General features: G+C 47.6%; 1 protein-coding gene across 3 annotated transcripts; it reads right to left on the bottom strand.

Moving 5' to 3' along the window:
- Positions 1 to 2597: 2597 nt before the first annotated feature.
- Positions 2598 to 10657, bottom strand: STMN4 (stathmin 4). 3 transcript variants are annotated; one of them, XM_081522924.1, is made up of 6 exons: positions 10645 to 10657; positions 9198 to 9293; positions 8084 to 8164; positions 7360 to 7568; positions 6249 to 6440; positions 2598 to 2657 (listed from the first exon to the last, which is right to left on the bottom strand). In XM_081522924.1, the coding sequence occupies exons 1-6, from the start codon at positions 10655 to 10657 to the stop codon at positions 2598 to 2600; spliced, it is 651 nt and encodes a 216-aa protein (XP_081379050.1). The 3 variants fall into 3 exon arrangements, with proteins under 3 accessions (XP_081379050.1, XP_081380496.1, XP_081379768.1); XM_081524370.1 differs by lacking the exon at positions 8084 to 8164 and having other exon boundaries at positions 7360 to 7565; XM_081523642.1 differs by lacking the exon at positions 8084 to 8164.
- Between the last annotated feature and the right edge of the window lie 10843 nt (positions 10658 to 21500).

Genomic DNA, 21500 nt, shown 5'->3' on the forward strand with positions numbered 1-21500 from the left:
TTGGTGTTGTTTCTCTGTTTATTCTTCTTGAGGTTTGTTGAGATTTTAAAAATCTGATATTTATACATTTTGCTGCTAAGTAGCTTCAGCCATATCTGACTCTTTGTGGCCCTGCAGACTGTAGCCCACCAGGTTCTTCTGTTCATGGGACTCTTCAGGCAAGAATAATGGAGTGGGTTGCCATTTCCTTCTCCAATTTATACATTTTATGAAATCTCAAATATGCTAGCCATTATTTCTTAAAATAATTTTTTGCTCCCTCATCTCCCTTGTACTCTCCTCTCTTCAAATTTTACGTGTGCTGCAACATTTTTTTTCTTATTCCTCAGATCACTGCTACCCTCCTCATTTCTTTGGTACTTTTCACTCTGTAGTTAGCTTCAATAATATCTGTGGTTTTGTCTTCAAGCTTTCTTTTGACTAACCAGCCACTAATCCTATCCAGTGTATACGTGCAATTTTTTCAAATATTATATTTTTGTATTCTAGAAGTTCCATTTGGTCTTTTTCTATATATCTCCCATTTCTTTCTTGTTTTCTATTACTTCCTTATATATCTGAAGCACATTTTAGTGGCTATTTTAAAATCTTTGTCTACTAATTCCATCAAAGTTTTCCTTTCTATACTTGCCTCCACAGATTTTTTTTCTGATTATCTGCAATATTTTCCTTCTTCTTTGTATGCCTTGTAGATTTTTACTAGATACCAGATATTTTTAATTTTACATTGTTGGGCTCAGTTTGGACTTTGTTCTGGCATACCTATAATTTACTTGAAAGCAGTGTGATTTTTTTCAAAGCTTGCTTTTAAGTTTTGTCAGAGTGGATTCAAATTAACCTCTTGTCTGTGAGAAGGTGCTGAGCAGGAGAAAAGAATTAAATCCAAGGACAGAGTAAATGGAGAAGAATAGGACTCAAAAGCCAAGGAGAAAGCACCGAGGAATGAGATAGATCAAGGGCTAAAGACCTAAGACCAGCACAGTAGAGGGACTGCATTCCTGCAAAAGCCACCATGGTGGGGTGGGAGGGAGTTTGTGCTTATATGTAAAACTGAGTTCTGAGCTTAGATAATCATAAGCAGGTTTGTCACTTACACTCAGATGTTGAGTGTGGTGTGGACATACTCTTGGTGCAAATCTATCATCCTTGTCTCCACCCACTCAAAGGAAGTGTTGTGTCCGCTCCATGTATTAATCAAAATTCCTGCCACACAATTACAAAATGACATCTCTGATCCCTCCTGTTATCCTATTCTAAATGAATCTAAATTGCAGTGCCACTAGTGGGAAGAAAAAAGATGTATTTACAGAGTTGTGTAAGACAGTGGGAAGGACAGGATGGCAAGGTGCCCTGGGACCCTGTTCACACACAGGAAATCCCCACCCCTCTGTTTGCAGGGAGAGGAGTAGGGAGACCCCTTTCCCAGCTGTGGTTCCACGTTCTGAATCATGAAATGATCCTCTCTGCTTTCCACTAACAAACTTTATTTCCTCACTTGCTCACTATCTGTGACCACCTAGCACCTCATACCCTTCACGTGAGGCAGACTTCCTTCTTCCTTCTTTCACTCAGTTGTGTCCAACCCTTTGCGATCCCATGCACTGTAGCCTGCCAGGCTCCTCTGTCCATGGAATTCTCCAGGCAAGAATACTGAAGTGGGTAGCCATTCCCTTCTCCAGGGGATCTTCCCAATCCAGGGATCGATCCCAGGTCTCCTGCCTTGCAGGAGCATTCTTTATCATTTGAGCCACCAGGGAAGCCCTCTTTCTTCTTGGAGACCACTTTAGAATGTCAATCCATGCAAAGGAAGATTAATTTTATCAATTCGGTGCACTCAATAAAACATGGGACAGCCCAGGAAAGGCGAGGGGAATGGTGGGTAAAAATGAAGAAGAAAAATCAAACAATGCCAAAGAATGGCATGTCTCAACCATCCTCACCCAGCACCTCAGATGGTCAAACTAAGAAATAAGGGGGCATCTGGCCCCTGATGGGGGGAAACCAAATTCAAGAACATTCTATAAATTACACAAAGGACATATTCAGGAAATAAAGAACTGGAGACTTGGAGGAAATGTTTCTTTGTTGGTCATGATGATCAAAAGATAATGATTAACACACACGCACGCACTCACACCTCATCCCCCCATCACAGGGCCCCCCACTCGCTGCTGGCGTCTCTGGCCACGCCCCGCAGCCCTCGTCCCACCCAGGGCTCTGCCCTTTGCTGGGAATTCTTCCGCCTGTTGTTAACTTCCTTCAAGGCGGTGCCCAAATGGTCACTGTGAAGAAAAGCCTAGGATTTGACCTGGGCTGGGTTGCAATGTCCACGAGTCCTTCTCCATCTCTCTTTCCCCACCTCTCTCCTTCGCTCCCCTCTCCCACCCCATCGTTGTTCCCCTGAAACAAATAGGATGGCTTCACTGGTCAATTCTTTACATGTACAAACACCAAAAGCAGAGGAAACGCCCCTGGCCACCCCCCTCCCCCCAAACCCCAGTGCTGGGAGAGCAGCCAGCAATGGGCCAGGCTGCCTCCGGAACTGCGGAGCTGCTGGAGCTGTCTGGCCATTCTGGAAACTTCTTTGCCTCTGGGCTTTACCTCGAGGCCTCTTCCTTCAGCTCCTTGTTTTTCCGCACCTCCTCTGCGTGCTTGTCCTGGGAGGGAAGGGAGAGAAAAGGTCGGGTCACACCGACTACCCCGGGATAAAGGGATACCGAGGGGATAGAGGGCCGAAGCAAACAGTGTGGTCACCACTGGCCACCACAGGAAGAGACACGCAGGGTCTGCAAAGGCATCTTGAGAAGGGACCAGAGGAGGCAGGTGAGCCTGGCAGGAGACAGGTGAGGGAGCTTGCTGGTGCCTCTGGCCCCAGGATGCTCGTTACCTGGGAACAACTTCCCTGGGGGACCCATCTGGCAGGGACCACCAGCCTCTGCCACCCTCACCTGGCCGTCTGGGGACTGATTACACTGCTTGACCTAATGTCAGGAGTAGCTCAGGAGAATTCACTGCAGATGGCCCCTACACACAGGCAACTGGACTGCCCTTGTGTCTCCAGTCCATCTCTTTAGTGAAGGTTGTCTTGAGCCCCTGGATGAAAGACGAGGGCTTATAAAGCATAAATCATATAAAGGATTTTGGAAAATGTTCAGTTCCACAAAGTATGATAGAGAATCTTCTTTTGTTTCTTGAAAGTGAGTGTTAGTCATTCAGTGGTGTCCAACTCTTTGTTTCGCCGCCAGGCTCCTCTGTCCATGAATTCTCAGGCAGGAATACTGGAGTGGGTTGCCATTCCCTTCTCCAGGGGACCTTCCTGACCCAGGGATTGAACCCTAGTCTCCTGCATTGCAGGCAGATTCTTTACCGTCTGAACCACCAGGGAAGCACCCTTTGTTTCTGAGCATCATCAAACCAAACAATGGGCTCTGACTTCAAAGGCCCATCAGCTGTGTGGCCGTGGCTAACTCACTTCACTGATCAGGCTCAGGGAGGGCCACAGACATCACTGTGGCTCAGTGGTAAAGAATCCACCTGCAATGCAGGAGACCTGGTTTCAATCCCTGGGTCAGGAAGATGCCCTGGAGGAAGAAATGGCTACCAGTATTCTTGCCTGGAAAATTCCACAGACAGAGCCTGGCAGGCTACAGTCTGTGGGGTCACAAAGAATCAGACGTGACTTAGCCACTAAACAACAAATGGAAAGGAAGCTCTTTTACCTCTAGAATTTTGTGATTTTGGGGTTCACCTCTAGGGCTTTTCATGTCTACCTTCCATCCCTGCTCATGGTGAAGACATCTGGGTCCTCCTTGTGGGCAGGGAGCATGCCTTTTCCTTTTTGTATTAGTATCTCCCAGTTCCTCATCTGGCACCACGCACATAATAGATGCTCAGTAAAGCGTGTCTCTGCCAGAGCCTTCTATCCATTCACATCCAGGTATGAATCAGCCTGGGGGAGACCCACTGAGGCAGCCCAAGGTCCCAGGAGGTACCCTATGACTACAGATCTGTCCCTGGAGAGACCCTAGAACTTTCCATGGCCCTGGAGAAAGCATGGGGAATGGTACATCTAGGGCAGGGGTTCTCAACCTTGCCACATATCAGCATGATCTTAGAAGCTTATTAAACTGAGGCCCTACATGGACACAGGGGAGGATGGAGTGGAGGGTGGGATGAACTGGGAGAGCAGCACTGACATGTACACTACCATGCATGAAATAGATAGCTAGTGAGAAGCTGCTGTATAACACAGGGAGCTCAGCTCAGTGCCCTGTGATGACCCAGAGGAGTGAGATGGAGGGGAGGTGAGAGGAAGGCTCAAGAGAGACAGGTTGTATGTATCCGTATAGCTGATTCATTTTGCTATACAGCAGAAATTAATACAACATTGTAAAACAATTATACTCTAATAAAAAAATTTAATATGAAAAAAAAACACTGAGGTCCTTAGGCCATCCCTAGAGAGCCAGGATTGGTGGGTCTGGGGTTAGGGTCCAAATACCTGTAGTTTTCAACTTTACACCAGGTAAGTCTGGTGCTGACGCTCGGTGACTCACACAAGTACTGATGCAGAGCCATTGTTATAGGTGTTCCTGCCTAGCAGAGCAGACACCACACACCTATCTCATCCTACCTTCTGTCTTTATTAGTGGGCAAAAGTGAAGAGGGATCAAGAACCCAGAGGAGTGAGGCCCACCCAAACGTCTGCTCTGACATCGTGCTCATTTGAGGCTTATCTCATCCCCACAGCTCTTCCTCCAGACCTTGGACTCTCCCAGTCTCTCTAGCTCAGAACCTCTCTCTATTCCCTATATCCGCTCACTTGATGGATCCCTAGGTTCCTGGACTCCCTTTCCTTGGCCTCCAAGTGGCTCCCTGTCTGACAAAAGGCTGGCAGGATGCTTGTGGTCTGGTCTCCCTGAAACAAGCATAGAAAGAGCCACCTAGACTCATAGTCAAAGAACTCAGTCCTGTTCCCAGCTCCATTGCTTAGTGGCTATGTGACCCTGGGCAAGTCATTGGACCTTCCTCTGACATGGATTCTTACTGGTAAAATAAGGATAATGCCCGTTCTGCTCATCGCATTGTGAGGATAGGGGTATGATGAAATAAAAGTGTTTTGCAGTCTTTCAAATCACATATCATGGCTTTATCCTCAGTATTTGTCTCAGGTTTAGCCTGAGTGCCCAGGCCACATCCTGTCCCAATCCCTGGTTTATTTTTCCTGCAAGAGTTTGTTCCTACCCATCTCTCAATAACTGAGGAAGCCTGAAATCAGACCCAGAACACTTCCCTCCCATCTGGTACTTATGGAGGGCTCGTTGCCCCCCAAAGGATGGAGAAAGAGAGTGGATGGGGGTTGCCACATGCTGGCCAGCTGCAGGGCCTACACAACATCCAGATCCCCTGAGAAGAAACCAGATCTTTCTAGTAGCTGTGCCAAGGGCCTGAGACTTTAGGTGGATGGGCAGGAAGGAGCGGAGACCACGCTGCTCACCATGGGATGAGGCCACCGATCGGGTCCCGGGAGTCACCGCGCGGCAGGCGGCGCCTGGAAATAAAACACAGAGCTGGAGCTCTCCCAGGAGCCGCAGGAGAAACTGGGGCAGCCTTGGGACTCAGGAAACGAGGCCAGCATGTTCTCAGCAGTATGGGCTGTGCTTCTGCTGACACACGGGACCAACCCCAGTCTCTCACGTTTCTCATATTCAGGTGACATCGTTAGGTTTATTGACAAAAGGCAGAATATTGGAGAGAACGGTGACTCACTCAGCACACATCAAGAGGTTTGGAGAGGATCATGTTTCCTGCTCAGTGGGCAGCTCAGCTGGTCATGCCCTTGGCCTCAAGCCAAGAGCTCAAGTCAGCATCTTTCATTAAATCAAATCAGGGCATTTAAGAATGAAGCCAGGAATGTACAAAAGCATTCGGCAAGTTTTCGCTGGAAGATAAGAGGTCTAATCTCCCTCAGACAATGAGAAATTTTAATTGTATAGCTGGGCAATTCATCCCCCCAAGGAATTCATGGTTTTTGGTTCATTGGTTCATGGTTCTTGGCTCAGTTTATGATTCTTGCCTGCCACCTCCCAAGTAATCCCTTGGAACTCTCTAAGGATCTAACCTAACAGAAATGTGGCCACTCCTGCCTGAGGCTACTTGCTCCCTGAAATGATAGGCATGTCCATTGTACTTGCCGCAGAAGGAAGAGCGAGTCCTAGGAGTCTCCTCTCCAATCCGAGACCTCTTACCTTCTCTTGCAGCCGTTCCAACATGGCGGCAAGGTGGGCCTCCCGGTTCTCCTTATTGGATTCCATCTTCTGGGCCAGTTTTTCCTTTGCCATCTTGATGAAGTTGTTGTTTTCCTCGATGGCTTTTTGGATCACCTCCCGCTCGTGTTCTCGCTTCTCTGCCAGGTGCTTCAGGAGCTCTGCTTCCTGGTACTAGGAGAGCATGAAGGGAAAAGGAGGCCCTTGCAGGTGAGCAAGCCAGAGTGTGATTTTATCGTCATAACTTAAGAGCTGCACACCCAGAGCGCACACCTCCCTGAGCCTGGACCCCTGGCCTGTTGGCAGGAAGCAAGGGTGCTTCTTGGGTTCTCCCACTGGGCTCTCAGTCCTCTTTTTCTCATTGCCATCATTCATCCCTCTATCCATCCATTCATTCATTCACAAAAAAGTGATCAGATACAGTGTAGCAGGCACTATTCTAGCAACTTGGGAAAGAAAAAAAAGTCTAGTAGAGACAAATCATATGTAAATAACTCTAACCCAGGCTAGCGTGTGACATATGCCTTAAGAGGCAGAAATGAAGTGCTATAGGAATTCAAGGGTGATCATCATTTTCAGCTTCAAAGATGAAGGAAAGCTTATACAGAAACGGCATTGGAGTTGGGCCATAAGAATCCCTAGAAAGCAAGGAAGGCACACCAGGGGTGAAAGTATCGGGTTGGCCAAAAAATTCTTTTGGGTTTGTCGTAAGCACTAACCAAAAACCCAAACAAGCTTTATGACCAACCCAATATACCATGCCATGACCATCTTCCCCCTTCCCAGTTAAGGACCCCTTTCCTTAATTGTCCAGCCTTTCCTTAAATACTTAGTGTTGGCCCAGGTCACTATAAGGTTACCTCTTGGAGGCATGTAATATAGCATCTTCTTCCCCTAAGCAAGCTCCTAAACACCTGGGGCTTTTACATCTTTGTTTCTCTCCACAGTGTCTCATTCCCTTCCTGGTATCTGGAGGTGCTGCCTTCATATCTAGAGGTTGGTGGTGACCTGACTCCAGCCCAGAACCACCACCTGCCTTCTTCAACTTCCTCCCCATCACACCCTGACAGGGAAGAAAAGGACAGCCACTTACCTTCCTCCGCTCCTCAGCTGCTTCCAGTTTCTTCTGGATTTCTTCCAGCGATGGGTCTCGCCGTCTGGGGAGGGAGGCATTGAACTCAGGCACCCCATCAAAGGAGGGTGGCTTCAGGATGACTTCAAAGGACTGACCGGAGGTGCATTTATTCAGCTCAATGACTTCCATGTCGGAAATGACACACCAGTTCAGGTCCACTGTGTCTGCTGCAGAGAACAGAAAAGGGGCTGCTCACCCCTTCTTGAAGACCATACGGGTCCCCCTAAAGCATGCACACATATGAGGGACGGCCAGGGTCCCCAAGGCTGACCAAAGGCCAGGGTTCTGGGTCTGTCCTGAACATGGCACCCAAGCTTGCTGGGCTCTGATGGGGCTGGAGTGGGCAGCCACTGGAGGGTCTCTGGCTCTAAGAGCAGGAGCCCCAGGACAGGGGATTTCTAATCATGGCTATAGCAACTGCCTTTGTTTTGCTTCTGCCACAAGGGTCCCTCATTAGCTGGGCTCTTGCTCAAACTGGCTTGCCTGGGAAATTCCATGGACAGAGGAGCCTGATGGCCTACAGCCATGGGGTTGCAAAGAGTTGAACACGACTAAGCGACTAACATGTTCACTTTCAAATTTGTGCACGTGGAGGCATTCACCACCCACTGCCCGTCAACTCCTCACCCCACTACAGATCTGATGCTCAGCCTGCAGACCTCTTCCCCCGCCCCTCTCCTACCCTGCTCTCTTCTTTCTCTCCAGTCAGCACTGTCTCTCCGCTGGCTCTCATCTTTTCTCCTACTCTGTCTCCCACACCAGCCTAAACAGAAAAAACAATCTCAGATGACCCGAGCATTCCCATCTCTCATTTCCAGAGCAAACCCATACCTTTCTTTTAAGCCCCAGGAAATTAAGAGGTGACCTGGCTTCCCCTTGAGTGTCCCTTGGACTGCAAGGAGATCCAACCAGTCCATCCTAAAGGAAATCAGTCCTGAATATTCATTGGAAGGACTGATGCTGAAGCTGAAACTCCAATACTTTGGCCACCTCATGCAAAGAGCTGACTCATTTGAAAAGACCCTGATGCTGGGAAAGATTGAGAGCAGGAGGAGAAGGGGACGACAGAGGATGAGATGGTTGGATGGCATCACCAACTCAATGGACATGGGTTTGGGTGGACTCCGGGAGTTGGTGATGGACAGGGAGGCCTGGCGTGCTGCGGTTCATGGGGTCACAAAGAGTTGGACATGACTGAGCGACTGAACTGAACTGAACTGGCTTCCCCAACCACCAACCCCCCTCAGTCAGGACATGGCCAATCACTGTTCCTTGTCCATATCCTGGTGCCTGTCACAGGGCTCGGGCAACACGGCCATCCCAGAAACTCCTCGGGTGGCCAAAGCACAGAAGTCCCTTTCCACCTCTGGACTGGCTCAGAGCATTCTCGACCCTTCACTAAAGAGACAATGGGCCAGGCTGTCTGGTGATTGACACATGACTGTCCCTCTTCTAGGCTAGGTGTCCCTGAGGGCAGACTCTCTGTCTACTTGGCCTCTGCATCTTCCACCACATTTGTTTGTCACACAAGTGAACAAAAGCTGAGATCAAGGGCACTCTGAGAGGATCTGACTCAGACCCTCAGCTGCTGTCTGGTCCCCCAGGTCGCAGCCCCAGTCCTGCCATCACGTTGCACGTAGACCCCCCAGAATCAGCTGCGGTGACTTTACTGACTCTGGGAAAGAAAATGTGATGTAGGGCAGAATCTCAGGAAACTAGGGTGGGTATGCTGGGCTCCTGGAGACAAGCTACAGGAAGCCTCAGTCCTTAGTCCCCCAACGGTGGCCCTCATGTACCTTCATATTTATAGGAAGACTTATTCAGGGGGTCGGCCAGGAAGCAGGAGCAGAACAAGGACACCAGTGGGAGCTCCTTCATCTTCTCCTTGTAGGCTGTGGAAACATGGACAGGTGAAGAGGGCAACCCCCTTCCTAGACTCAGAAACCAGACCCCAGGGGTTACCAGGCTCCACAGAGGCACCCAAACCACCCAGACCCTTGCACAGTGACGCAGCCCTTTCTGCCCTGAGCAGCTCTCTTTAGAATCCCTGTGTATGATTTGGACCCACTTCTGCCCACCTGTGAGAACCTGAGCCTGCCAGAGCTCCCAGAGGACCCTATCCTCTCTCCAGTGCATCATCTCCCTTTGTGATACTGAACACAAAAAAATGCGTGCAGGTATGGACCCAAATGGCTTCCCAGGTCTCAGTGATAAAGAATGCAGGAGACTTGCAGGAGATGCAGGTTTGATCCCTGGGTCAGGGAAAATCCCCTGGAGAAGAAAATGGCAACCTGCTGCAGTATTCTTGCCTGGGAAATCCCATGGACAGAGGAGCCTGGCGGGCTACAGTCCATGGGGGTCATAAAGAGTCGGACACTACTGAGTGAGTAACAGCAACAACATGGACCCCAAGCACCAGTGCCCTCACCCCAGCATGCACCCTGGACCTCACTCTCTATTTCCCCCCGTGTGCCCAGGATATTCCATTCCTTTCACTCTAGGATAGAGGCAACACACACTCATTCTCAAGGTGCTTGGCGGTACTTCTGTGAGGGCAAAGAAGGCCACTACCATTCCTGTGGTCCTGTCCTTCCCTGGGTGACAAGGTTAGGCTGTGAGCCTTCCCTGATCATCCCAATGCAGTGGTCAAAGCCAAAATGGCTGGTGTCTCTCCATGAGGGCTGGACACATATCCCCACCCCCATCTGGTCACTCTGTGTCTGCAGAGGGTTTGATAACCAGGAGGTCACGTTTAGAGCTGATTTTTTTTTTTTCCACACCACTCAGCTTAGAGGATCTTAGTTCCCCAACAAGGGCTTGAACCTGGGTACTCAGCAGTAGAAGCAAGGAGTCCTAACCACTGGACCACCAGGGAAGTCCCTAGAGCTGATATGTTGAGTCCAGCCCAACCCAACTCCTCCAGGCCCTGGTGTGTGCTCCTGTCATCCCTTCCCCACTCCCACTGCTGCAACTCACCCCTCATTTCCTTTTACAAATTGAAAGCAGAATTAACTGCAAAAATATTACATAGCCATTGTAGAAAACAAAAAACACACTCAGATGAGTCGAAGGAAGAAAAGCTCAGCTATGATCCCACCCACCACCTAGAGATAATCTCTTGAACCCTTAGGTGCATTTCCTGTCAGCCTTTTATCTTCTCTGTGCACATGTAAGTACAAACACATGTGTACAGAAATACCCTGTGTTGTGGTGCCCATAACATAAGTGGGTTTTTGTACTTACCAGCAAGGGTCATGTTTTCCAAAATATGAGAGCTGAGTCCTAGTGAAAGTCAAGGTAAGTCTGCTGCCAGCTCAGGACACTGTCACAAATCCAAAAGAAAAAAAAAAGAGCATTTTAGCTGACAGGTTATTCACATGAGGAAGGTCTTTATACAACCAGGGAGGAAATTTCAGGATTATCTGTCCCTCACCTCCAAGCTGAATTTCCCTTCCCCGAACACCAAGCTACCTCTTCCACATCACCCCAGTCAAGTTCAGTTTCCAAGCACAATAAGAGTTTCATCATTGACTTCCCAATCTCAAGATCCCTCGAGCCTCAAACATGGGTTTCCCCAAATTGAATGTATCAGTAGCTGTTCATCTGTCTCCTTGTGCAGCTCAGTGGCCTGGTCCAAGGCAAATGTTGAGGTGAGAGACCAACCCTAAGTCAGAATCACCTGGGACGTATTCACAAAATAACTCTGTGCCCTGAATTTCTGTTACACTCACCCTGGACCTTCCTGTCCAGACCATCTGACAGTGGACAGAGGATGTCAAAATACCTCTTCAGTGTGGTACATATATACAATAGAATATCAACTGTAAAAAGGAATGAAACTGGGTCATTTGTAAAGACATTGATGGACCTAGAGTCTGTCATACAGAGTGAAGTAAGTCAGAAAGAGAAAAACAAATATCGTGTATTAAAGCATGTATGTGGAATCTAGAAAGATGGTACAGATGAATCTAATGAAGGGCAGGAATAGAGATGCAGATGGAGGGAACGGACATGTGATGTAGGGAATGGACATGTGGACACAGGTGGGGAGAGGTGGGGTGGGATGAACTGGGAGATTAGAATTGACATATATACACTAAGCATGTATAAAACAGATAGATAGTGTGAACCTACTGTATAATGCAGGGAGCTCTGCCTGGTGCTCTGTGATGACCTAGAGGGGTGGGATGGGGGTGGGCATGGGGGGGAGGTGCAAGAGGTAGGGGATATATGTATACATATAGTTGATTCACTTTGTTGCATAGCAGAAATCAACACATTGTAAAGCAAATATACTCCAGTTTTTAAAAAAAGAATATCAAGAGTATAGTTATTTTACAATGTCATAATAAAATGAAATAAATTTTTTTAGAAAACCTAAAGAAAAACCCAACAAAATACCTCTTCAGTTGCCCCCTCACTCTCTTTTGCTCATCTCCAGAATCACTGTCCTAAGCACTGCTTGACCCCCTTTAAGACAATCCTAGACTATGAAAAGAGATAAATATTAATATTTGAATATTGAATATGAATATTAATGTGATCACCATGTGATTCTGGAGAAGGCAATGGCACCCCACTCCAGTACTCTTGCCTGGAAAATCCCATGGACGGAGGAGCCTGGTAGGCTGCAGTCCATAGGGTCACGAAGAGTCGGACATGACTGAGTGACTTCACTTTCACTTTTCACTTTCTTGCGTTGGAGAAGCAAATGGCAACCCACTCCAGTGTTCTTGCCTGGAGAATCCCAGGGACAGGAGAGCCTGGTGGGCTGCCATCTATGGGGTCTCACAGAGTCGGACACGACTGAAGCGACTTAGCAGCAGCAGCAGCATCATGTGATTCATGCAGAGATGGAAATCAGCATTGGGGATTACTGCAGGACCACAGAGACGGGGCTTTAGACTCTGCATGAGGTCTGGGGAGCCAGAAAGGACCCCTGGTGTTAGCAGCACCAGTACTGAGTCTTAAATGATAAGTCAAAATTAAGCAGGACATTCTTCTAGGGGAACAGCACATGCCAGAGTCGGGGCGAGGGAGACTTGCCTGGTGGTCCAGTGGTTAAGACTTCTGCAATCCCAGCGCAGGGGGCCCGGGTTCTATCTCTGGTCAGGGAACTAGGTCCCACATGATGCAATTGAAGATCCTGCATGCCGCGGCTGGGATCCGGCATAGCCAAACAAATGAATACATTTTTTTTTTTCAAATAAAGGAGAGAGTCAGGGTGAGAAAGCTATGGGGGTCCAAAGCTGACTGATGCTGGACCAGAAAGTGTGAAAGAGGAAGTGAAACAAGAGAGGCAGGAAGGAAACAGATTGGAGCATGTCTGGAGGACAGATAGGAAGCGATAGGATCTACTGAAACCTTCTATCTGATGGAGTGAGGAACTGCTGGTTGCCACATCATGGGCACCACTGGGTCCTTGGTTGCTGTGACGGTTCATTCTTGTGTCAACTTGACTGGGCTAAGAGAGATGGCCAGATGGCTGGTAAACAACATCCTTGGGTGTGTCTGTGAGGTGTCTCTGGAAAAGATGAGCATTTGAGTCGAGAGACTGAGTAAAGAAGATGGCCCTCCCCAGTTTGGGTGAGCATCACCCAATTCGTTGAGGGCCAGAGTAGAACACAACGGTGGAGAAAGGGAGGATTTGCTTTGCTTGAGCTAGGACATCCATCTTCTCCTGCCCTCAGGCATGAGAGCTTCTGGTTCTTTAGCCTTTAGCCTTGGACTAGGATTACTCAGGGTTTCCCATATGGCACTAGTGGTAAAGAACCCACCCACCAATGAGGGAGACATAAGAGATGTGGGTTTGATCCCTGGGTCTGGAAGATCCCTGGAGGAGGGCACAGCAATCCACTCCAGTATTCTTGCCTGGAGAATCCCATGGACAGAGTAGCCTGGTGGGCTATAGTCCATGGAGTAGCAAAGAGTCAGAAATGACTGTAGCGACTAATCACTCATGCACGCAAGATTATACCACTGGCCTTCCCAGGCCTCCAACTTGCAGATAGCTGATAGCGAGACCTTTCAGCCTCCATAATTGCATGACTCAGTCCTTCATGATACATCTCTTTCTATATGTAGCCTACTTGTCTGTCGCTCTGGAGAACCCTGACAAACACAGCCATCCTCAGTGGTCACTGTGCCAGCGAAGGTGACATGAGCTCACTGCCTGTCACCCCAGGAGGGAAAGGGACTCTGAAACCAACTTGGAACCCCTTTCCTTGCTTACTGGGGTGTTTTCCTTCTGGGATCAGAATCAGGACTGACTGGAGATGGGCCAGGGGAATGGATAGGAACAAGAGGTTCCACCCAGGCTTTAAGGCTGGACCACTGTGGGGTCAGACACAGGCTTCATCTCTCTTGCAGCAGTCACTAGTCACGTCACATGTCTAACCTTGTTCTCCTCATCTTAATTCTGCACAGAGTTATCCAAATGAAATGAGAAAAGCATCCAGCAAAAGGGAGCACTTCATAAATATTAGTTTCCTTTCCTCTGCCTTTTACATCAAGCTCACTACCAGGTATCACACACCTACAGGTAAGGACTGTTGTCCCTGTCTGCACACGAGGAAATGGAGGCTCAGAGGGTTTGTGCGACTTGCTCGGGGTCACTTAGCTAGAAAGTGAAAGTGCAGAGATTTGAAACCAGGTCAACCAGACTTGAAGAGCTCTGTTCCCCTCAGCGCCTCTGTGTTCTCCTTGTGCTTTGGAACCAGAGGTCCCCACCAGGGCCCCTCCCAATGCAACACAATGGGCCTCTGTCCTCGGAGTCAAGTTGATCCTGGCAGCACCAGTGAGTCCCCGAGCAGAGATGTGGGCAGAGTGCCTGGAAACGACCGCTCTGATCATGAGCTCCGTTCCACACCATCTCCCACTCATGACCAGGCTGCTTGATGGGGCGACTGGCAGAGGGAGTGAGACCTTGCCAGGAGACGGCACAGCCCCAGACCTCAACCTGGATAATGGATCAGAAGTGAGAGTGGTCCGCTGGTTAAGACTCTGAGGTTCCACTGCAGGGGGCAGGGCAGGCAGGTTCCATCTCTGGTTAAGATCCCGCATGCCATGGGGCGAGGCCAAAACAAAAAATTCAATAGAAAAATAAATAAATACTTGTTTTTAAAAGTGGGGGACCAAATAGGCAAGAGGAGGCAGAGTGAGTACAACACCCTGAGGAAGAAGGAGACCAAGCTGGGCTTTTTCTGTGAGCGTGGCTACCTGGAGTCAGGGACCATGTCCCTTGGCTTGAGCTGAAAATGATAATTAAGACCCTACATTCGTGGAGCACATGACTGATTACAGTTCTGGTTGCCTACATTATCCCAGTTGATCTTTGCAGGAGGCTGGGCTTGGCTGATAAGACAGGCATTGTCAGCTTTGCTTTTAGGTGAAGAACTTGGGGCTCAGAGATGTTAAGATTTTTAGCTAAGGATACACAGCTAGTTGGTGTAGAGCGGGTCCAAGTCTTCTGACTTATAAGCTCATCTCTTACAGCCAGTAGAAGGACTGAATGCTAACTACTGTTTCCTCTACGGTCCTGGGGACTCAGGGAAAGGCAGTCTAGCCTTAGGATATGATTTAATGACGACTAGGTGCTAGGCACTCTCTATACGTCAATGAAAGATATTATGTGAGGAGTTTTAATTGCAGGAGGAATCAAGTACAGGTCAGACAGGCAGAGAAGGAAGACAGGACAGAGAAAAGGAGACCTCCTAAAGATGGGCAGAGGGGACTTCCCCAGCAGTCCAGTGGTTAAGATTCTGTGCTTTCAATGCAGGGAGCAAGGGTTCGTTCGATTCCTGGTAGGGGAACTAAGATCCCACAGGCCATGCAGTGTGAATAAAACAAAAAAAAATCTTTTAAAAAGATGAACAGAGGTATTCATGGCCATGAGATTTGCAGCTGTGAGCTCTCAGTTTCACAGGGTTGAAATCTGCATCATTAACCATGTGTATTTATAGAGCATCTAGTATGTGACAAGTGCTTTCACTTTAATTTTCATCATAACCTTGTGATATAGGACTTACTACCCCTGTTTTAAAGAGGTGTGAATTGCAGCTCAGAGAGGCTAAATGGCATTACCAAGGTCACTCAGTGTAGTGTGTTGAGTGGTGTCCTTGAACCTAACCTGTCCACATCCTAACCCTTGCAGTTTGGGAACATGACTTCTTTGCACATTTAAGTAAGTTGGATCTCAAGATGAGATCATTCTGTCTGTCCAGGTGGTACAAGTGCCCTTATAAGAAACATTCAGGGGAGAGATGCACAGAGAGAAGACCTTGGAAAGGTGGAGATAGGCTGGAGTGATGCTGCCACAAGCCAAGCAAGGCTTGGAGCACTAGAAACTGGAAGAGGCAGGGGGAACCCTCCCCCAAGTCTCTGGGCAGTGTAAGACCCTGTTGATATCTTCATTTCTGAACTTCTGGACACCAGAACTGCACAAGGATGAATTTTTGTTGTGTTCAGTCCCTAAGTTTGTGATCATTTGTTACAGTAGCCCAAGCAATCTAATATACTTGATAAGCAACAGGGCCAGCATTCATTCAAATCCATGATTCATTCATTCATTGTATCTTAGCTACCAGTATTTTTACATGGTCTGATTTGGTTCTCAGGATAATCTCTGGGACTTCCCTGGTGGTCCAATGGTTAAGACTCTGGGTTCCCAAAGGAGGCGTCATGTGTTTGATCCCTGCTCAGGGAGCTAAGATCCCAAATGTCTTGGAGCTCAACCGAAAAAAAAAAAAGGATGATCTGTGTATGTGTACCTGAGGTACATGGTACCCTTATAAATCCTCATGCCAACAGTCACATTACTTCTATGGCACTCAAGACTCAAAAGAACGTTCTAAGAAAGGATATGGTGGAGGCGGGGGAGATTCTCCTGAAAGGGCCCAACAATGCAAAGTGGTCCTGAGTCCCTGGGTGGTGGTGGCCACAGCAGGGAGCCTGACTGCATCCCTAATTACCCTGTGGCATCAATGTGAGTGGTGGGCTAGTCCCATCCCCTCCCCAGCACTCAGCCTTGCTGCCTGAGGACTCCAGGTTTCTTGTGGGTGACACCCAGATTGGACACTCACAGCTAGAAAGAACTAGTTATGCTAACCCCTGACCTTCAGGCCCTTCGAAGCAGCTCTCAGTCCTCTGTTCTCCCATCTTAAACACCAATAGCTCAGGCCATTCTCCTGGGTGCATCCCATGGACCCAAGGGCTCACAGACCAGCCTTAGTTTAGAGATCTGAGCCCTGAAAGCTTGTCTCAGTGCTGTGGAATCTGTCAAATGGCTTGACAGTGTGGCTCAAGTTGTCAAGTCACAGCAGAATACCTGCAATGGAGTGGGGCCACCAGGCCTATCCAGGGATTACCAGAGAGGGGCAATAAGGGGTGTTATTGCCAAGGTCAGGGAGGACAGAATGCTAGGAATTCAGGGAGGCAGGTGAAGTTTAACAGACCGCAGAGGCCAGAGTAGGGGGTAAGGCTAAGAGGTCAGGCCCATCAGTGGGAGACTCTATCCAAGACACCAGATATCAGAACATCATATGGCGAAAATCCTTGCTGAGGCACAGCTCTGGCCCTCCCAGAGTCTCCTCGCATGTTTTCTATTAAGGCAGAGGCCAATTCCAGGCCTTGGGTTGCCCCTAAGTAAGACCAGGAAACTGACCATATCCAGCAATAGAAGCTCAGAGGGGCCCACAACAGAACGGGAACATGTCTCAATCACTCAGCCGATAACCACAGAACCAGAGCCAGAGTTCAGGACCACAGCCTCCCAACCGCCCCCACTTCCCCCATTCCATCCCCTGGTGCTCACTCCCACACATTTCTGATGGATGCAGACTGGTTGTTGGAGAGGCAGGACCTTCCTGGGCAGCCCAATGCTGTCAGGTACTGATCAAGCTCAGCCAGTGGCAAGAGGACTCATGCTTCAGGTGGCAAAGGTGAGAGGGTGATGGGGTTATGATGCAATGTGGATTCTGCTGTGCTTCTAGTCTTACAGTGGCTCTGGAACTTGCCTGTGTGCTGGGTGTGTGGACTAGGTTTACTGGTGAAATAGAGAGGGCCCACTGGGCTGCATGCAAGATGCATTGCGACCAGTTGCTAGAATAGGAATAGGAAGATCAGAGACCTCCAGACCAGGGAAAGGTACTTTATCTTCTATTCAGTAGGAAACCACTGACATCTTTTGAATACAAACAAAGAGGGAAAATGGTGATGCTGAGGATCATTGCAATAATAATAGCTACCACTTCTTGGGCACCTCCTTGGTACCAGAAAAATCATAGGCATTATCTCAATTTTATTTTCTGAGGTCCTTTTATAATGAGGAAATTGGAGCTCAACAGAGTCAGGTTAGCTAAGTCCTACCGGTAATAAGGGGCAAAGCTGGAATTTTCAGTCTAAAACCCATCTCTCTCTTTAGATTATACTGCTAGTGCAAAAAGATTCATCTGGGCAGCACCACCTTAGGGAAATGATTAGGAGAAGAGGACTGGAAACTGAGATGAGGAACAAAGGGATGAGGGCCTGCCTAAATGAGTTAAACCCTGGACTGTTTGCATCCCATGCAGCACTGTTTTCCCATTTGCAAACTGGTCCCTACTCTTGGTCCAGCTCCAGCATCTAAGAGTCTGTGTATGGAAGAGCAAACATTTACACATTTTTGTTGATGGATTGAACCATTAGCACAATTGGTAAAATTAATCAGTTAGCAGTAATCCCATGGAGCTGAGGTCCAGGTCATCAGAAGACAATGAGGAAATCTTGGTTGGTGGTAGGGCAGCCGACCATGAAGGTCTAGAATCAAGGCTATTGACAGAGGAGGGATCTCTTGGTGGGAGGAAAAAATAAAAGTGAAGAGATCAGAGCCTCCAGTTCCCCCCAGAACATGAAAATGTCAGGGGAGGAAGAACTGGACATCACTAGCTAGGGATTCTCAACTAGGGGCAACCTCACTCCTGGGAAATATATGTGACTTTTGGAGGACTGTTTGACTGGAGGTGCTACAGGCATCCATGTGGTATCAGGTAGCCTAAATGTCCTTCATGGCACGCAACGAACCCACACAACCAACGATTGTCCCTTCCATAACGCCAATGTGTTCCTCCCTGGGGACTGGATTTCTAGACGTCACACTGAGTTGGTGGCAGAGATGGAACCAAACCTCTGAATTCCAGAGTCAGTGCTTTTCCCTCTCTCCTCCCACACAACAGAAACTTCCAACAAGGTGGTGGGGGGAGACTTGGGGGGGCCCGCCAGAGCCACTGATGGTGATAGGGATGCTGAAGGACTTTTTTACAAGACCAGAAATGGTGACTCGTGCCCTCAGGCTTTCTATAAGGCAATCAGTAGCCAAGAGGCAATAGAGAAGAGCATCCAGCTCTCAGATGCCATGTGGCCATTTACTGGGTGCATGCCTGATCTCTGGAGGCATCTCTGACCCTCCGAGTGAACAAGCATTTTATTTGTCACTGAAAGCTCTGCCCAGAAAATGCCATCAGGATGTGTCAAATCCCTTGTAGACTATTTTCGAGAGGAAAAAGCTAATGTGCATCCAAATGGTTTGAATAGAGTGGTTCCTGGCAAGAGTGTTCAGAGACAGTAAAAGAACTCATAGACAGTGGAAGCTGTGAGTTCTGATCCAGGTCCTTTAACCACAAGCAGTAGAGGAAGCTGGCTCTTTTGATTCGTGCCAATTACCAGTATTTTTTAAAGTCCTGCTGAAATTATAACATTTACCTGAAATACACTGCACAAGCTGCCTAAATGTCATGGGATCATATCATGTCCGTACACTAAACCTGGTTATTTCATGTTGATCCAAGGGCTCTGATTCGCAGCCATGTGTCTCATTTGGGTTTTCTTTAAAAGAAGAGATAAATTATTTTTTTCATGATTGTGGTTTTCATTCTTTCCACAATATTTGTTGAATAATTAATTCCATGCCAAGCCCTCAGCCAGGTCCTAAAACAACCACAGGGGTTTTCAATAAGGAAAAAAATGAATGGGTCCCCTGGGTGTGAATTTAGAGTCTCTGGAAGTTTCTGCTAGCCTTGGGCAAGTCTCTGGCAGTAATAAGGACCGTGTTATAAAAGGAGAAAGATAAGGTATTAGGATATGGGCCAAGAATGGACAGTTGAGACTTGCAGAGGGACAGTAGACAAAGTAGAATATAGTCATTCCTCCGAATCCATGGAGGAATCTGTTCCAGGATACCTGTGGATACCAAAATCCCTGGATGCTCAAGTCCTTGGTGTGGTTCAGTGGGCCCTGCCTGTCCATGTGTGTGAAACCTGTGATTTTAAGTGATTTGGGGAACTGATGAGTGTCTGATCAGCACCTGCTTAGATCTGCTTCGAGGCTCCAAGGGGAAGAAGTGGTGGGAGCCCTGGCCAAGAATAACCTCCAGACTGTCCCTAGCAGGCTGAGAAATACAGCTTCATTTCCTAGAAACAGTGCTTCTAGAAATAAGGAGACATCACCTGCTGGCAAATGCAGAGCTCTGATGGTCTAAGTCTGAGGGGCCCTTCCTTGTTGTTGGCAAGACAGAGGAGGAAAATGAAGTCTGGAAAACAGAAAGCCCCAAATAATCCACAGTGATGGTGCTTTTGGGGCTAGTTTTATTTTCCATTCAATAGATACAGGAGAATCAACTCACTAAAAGTATGAATCAGGCACATGGAGGAATTGACACATATACACTCTTGGTACTATGTATAAAATAGATAACTGATGAGAACCTGCTGTATACTTAGGGAACTCTACCCAGTGCTCTATGGTGACCTGAATGGGGAGGAAATCCAAAAAAGAGGGGCTATATGTATACACGTATAGCTGACTCAGTTTGCTATACAGCAGAAACTAACAAAACATTGTAAAGCAACTATAATCCAATAAAAAAAATTTAAAAGCATAGTAACATACACACAAGTCAGGGGCATGGGCGTCCGTGAAGGGTTGCTGGATGGAGAACAAGGAACTGGGACCCAGCTCTGTGTCACACCCTGGGGTCAAAGCCTTTGGAAGCAGCACACAGAGCAAGTCCCTGTAATCTTACTCCTGGTCACAATAGGTATGTTTCATAGTGCTTTACAGCTTGCCAGGCGCTTTCATGTGTGTGTGTGTATGTGTATACATATATTCCTTTTACTGATAATGTTTTAATTACAAACATATTAATATATTTCAGAACATACATGTGACAGAGAAAAGGAAACAAATCTCTGTCATTTCGCTACTCTTTGCTATTGGTATTTCCTTCTTGTTTTCTGTTTATGTCTATTATTTTTACATAGTTATCACTTTTATCCTTTCATTCTCTCTAAATTCTATCCAGTATATACTATTAAACCCACTTTACAACAGACGATCAATTCAGGAAGGTAATTTGATTTGCCTAAAGTCATATAAGTTGAAAATCATAAAGATGGGATTTATGGGATCCCATAAAGATGGGATTTATCAAAGTCTTCTTATATTGGGTTGCCAAGTTTCATTCAGATTTTCCCATAAGATGTTATGGACAGTCCTGAATGAACTTTTTGGTGAGCCCAACATTACAGTTCCATGGTACTTCCTGAGATTCAAGGCCAAGTGTAAATGTAAGGAAGATGAATGATTGCCTGGGGCATGTGTTTGAAGGGCACCCAAGAGCTTGCCTGTCCCAACTCTCCCTCCCAACCACAAGTACCCTAGTCTCAACACTGAGCCCTCTTTTGCGTTAGGCATTGCCTCAGAAAGTCGCTGTTAAAATGTACACATATGACCTACCAAGTGCAATCAATTAAATCGTTTTCATTGTCAGCAGAGAACAAGCAATAGATTTGTGAACACTTCCAGGGGTCAAGTTCTGTGCCCATAAATGGGAGGAGCCATGGAGATCTTACAGCATTTCTGGTTCACGTCTATGTTCAGATAAGAAGACAGAGGACCCAAGAGGTCCAGTGTTGTTCCCAAGACTAAGTAGGAGGGGCAGAGCCTGGTTTCTGGCCCCACATCTAGCTACATGAGAGGGAGACTCTTCTCTTTTGCAATATTAATCCAGTTGCTTTGTTCTTTCATTCTTCTCCGATGCTTTGTAAGTTTTACATCTTGATTTTATC

The sequence above is a fragment of the Giraffa tippelskirchi genome, chromosome 1, assembly GCF_054371585.1.
Source record: "Giraffa tippelskirchi isolate mGirTip1 chromosome 1, T2T-mGirTip1v1.2.pri, whole genome shotgun sequence".
NCBI classification, from domain to species: Eukaryota; Metazoa; Chordata; class Mammalia; order Artiodactyla; family Giraffidae; genus Giraffa; species Giraffa tippelskirchi.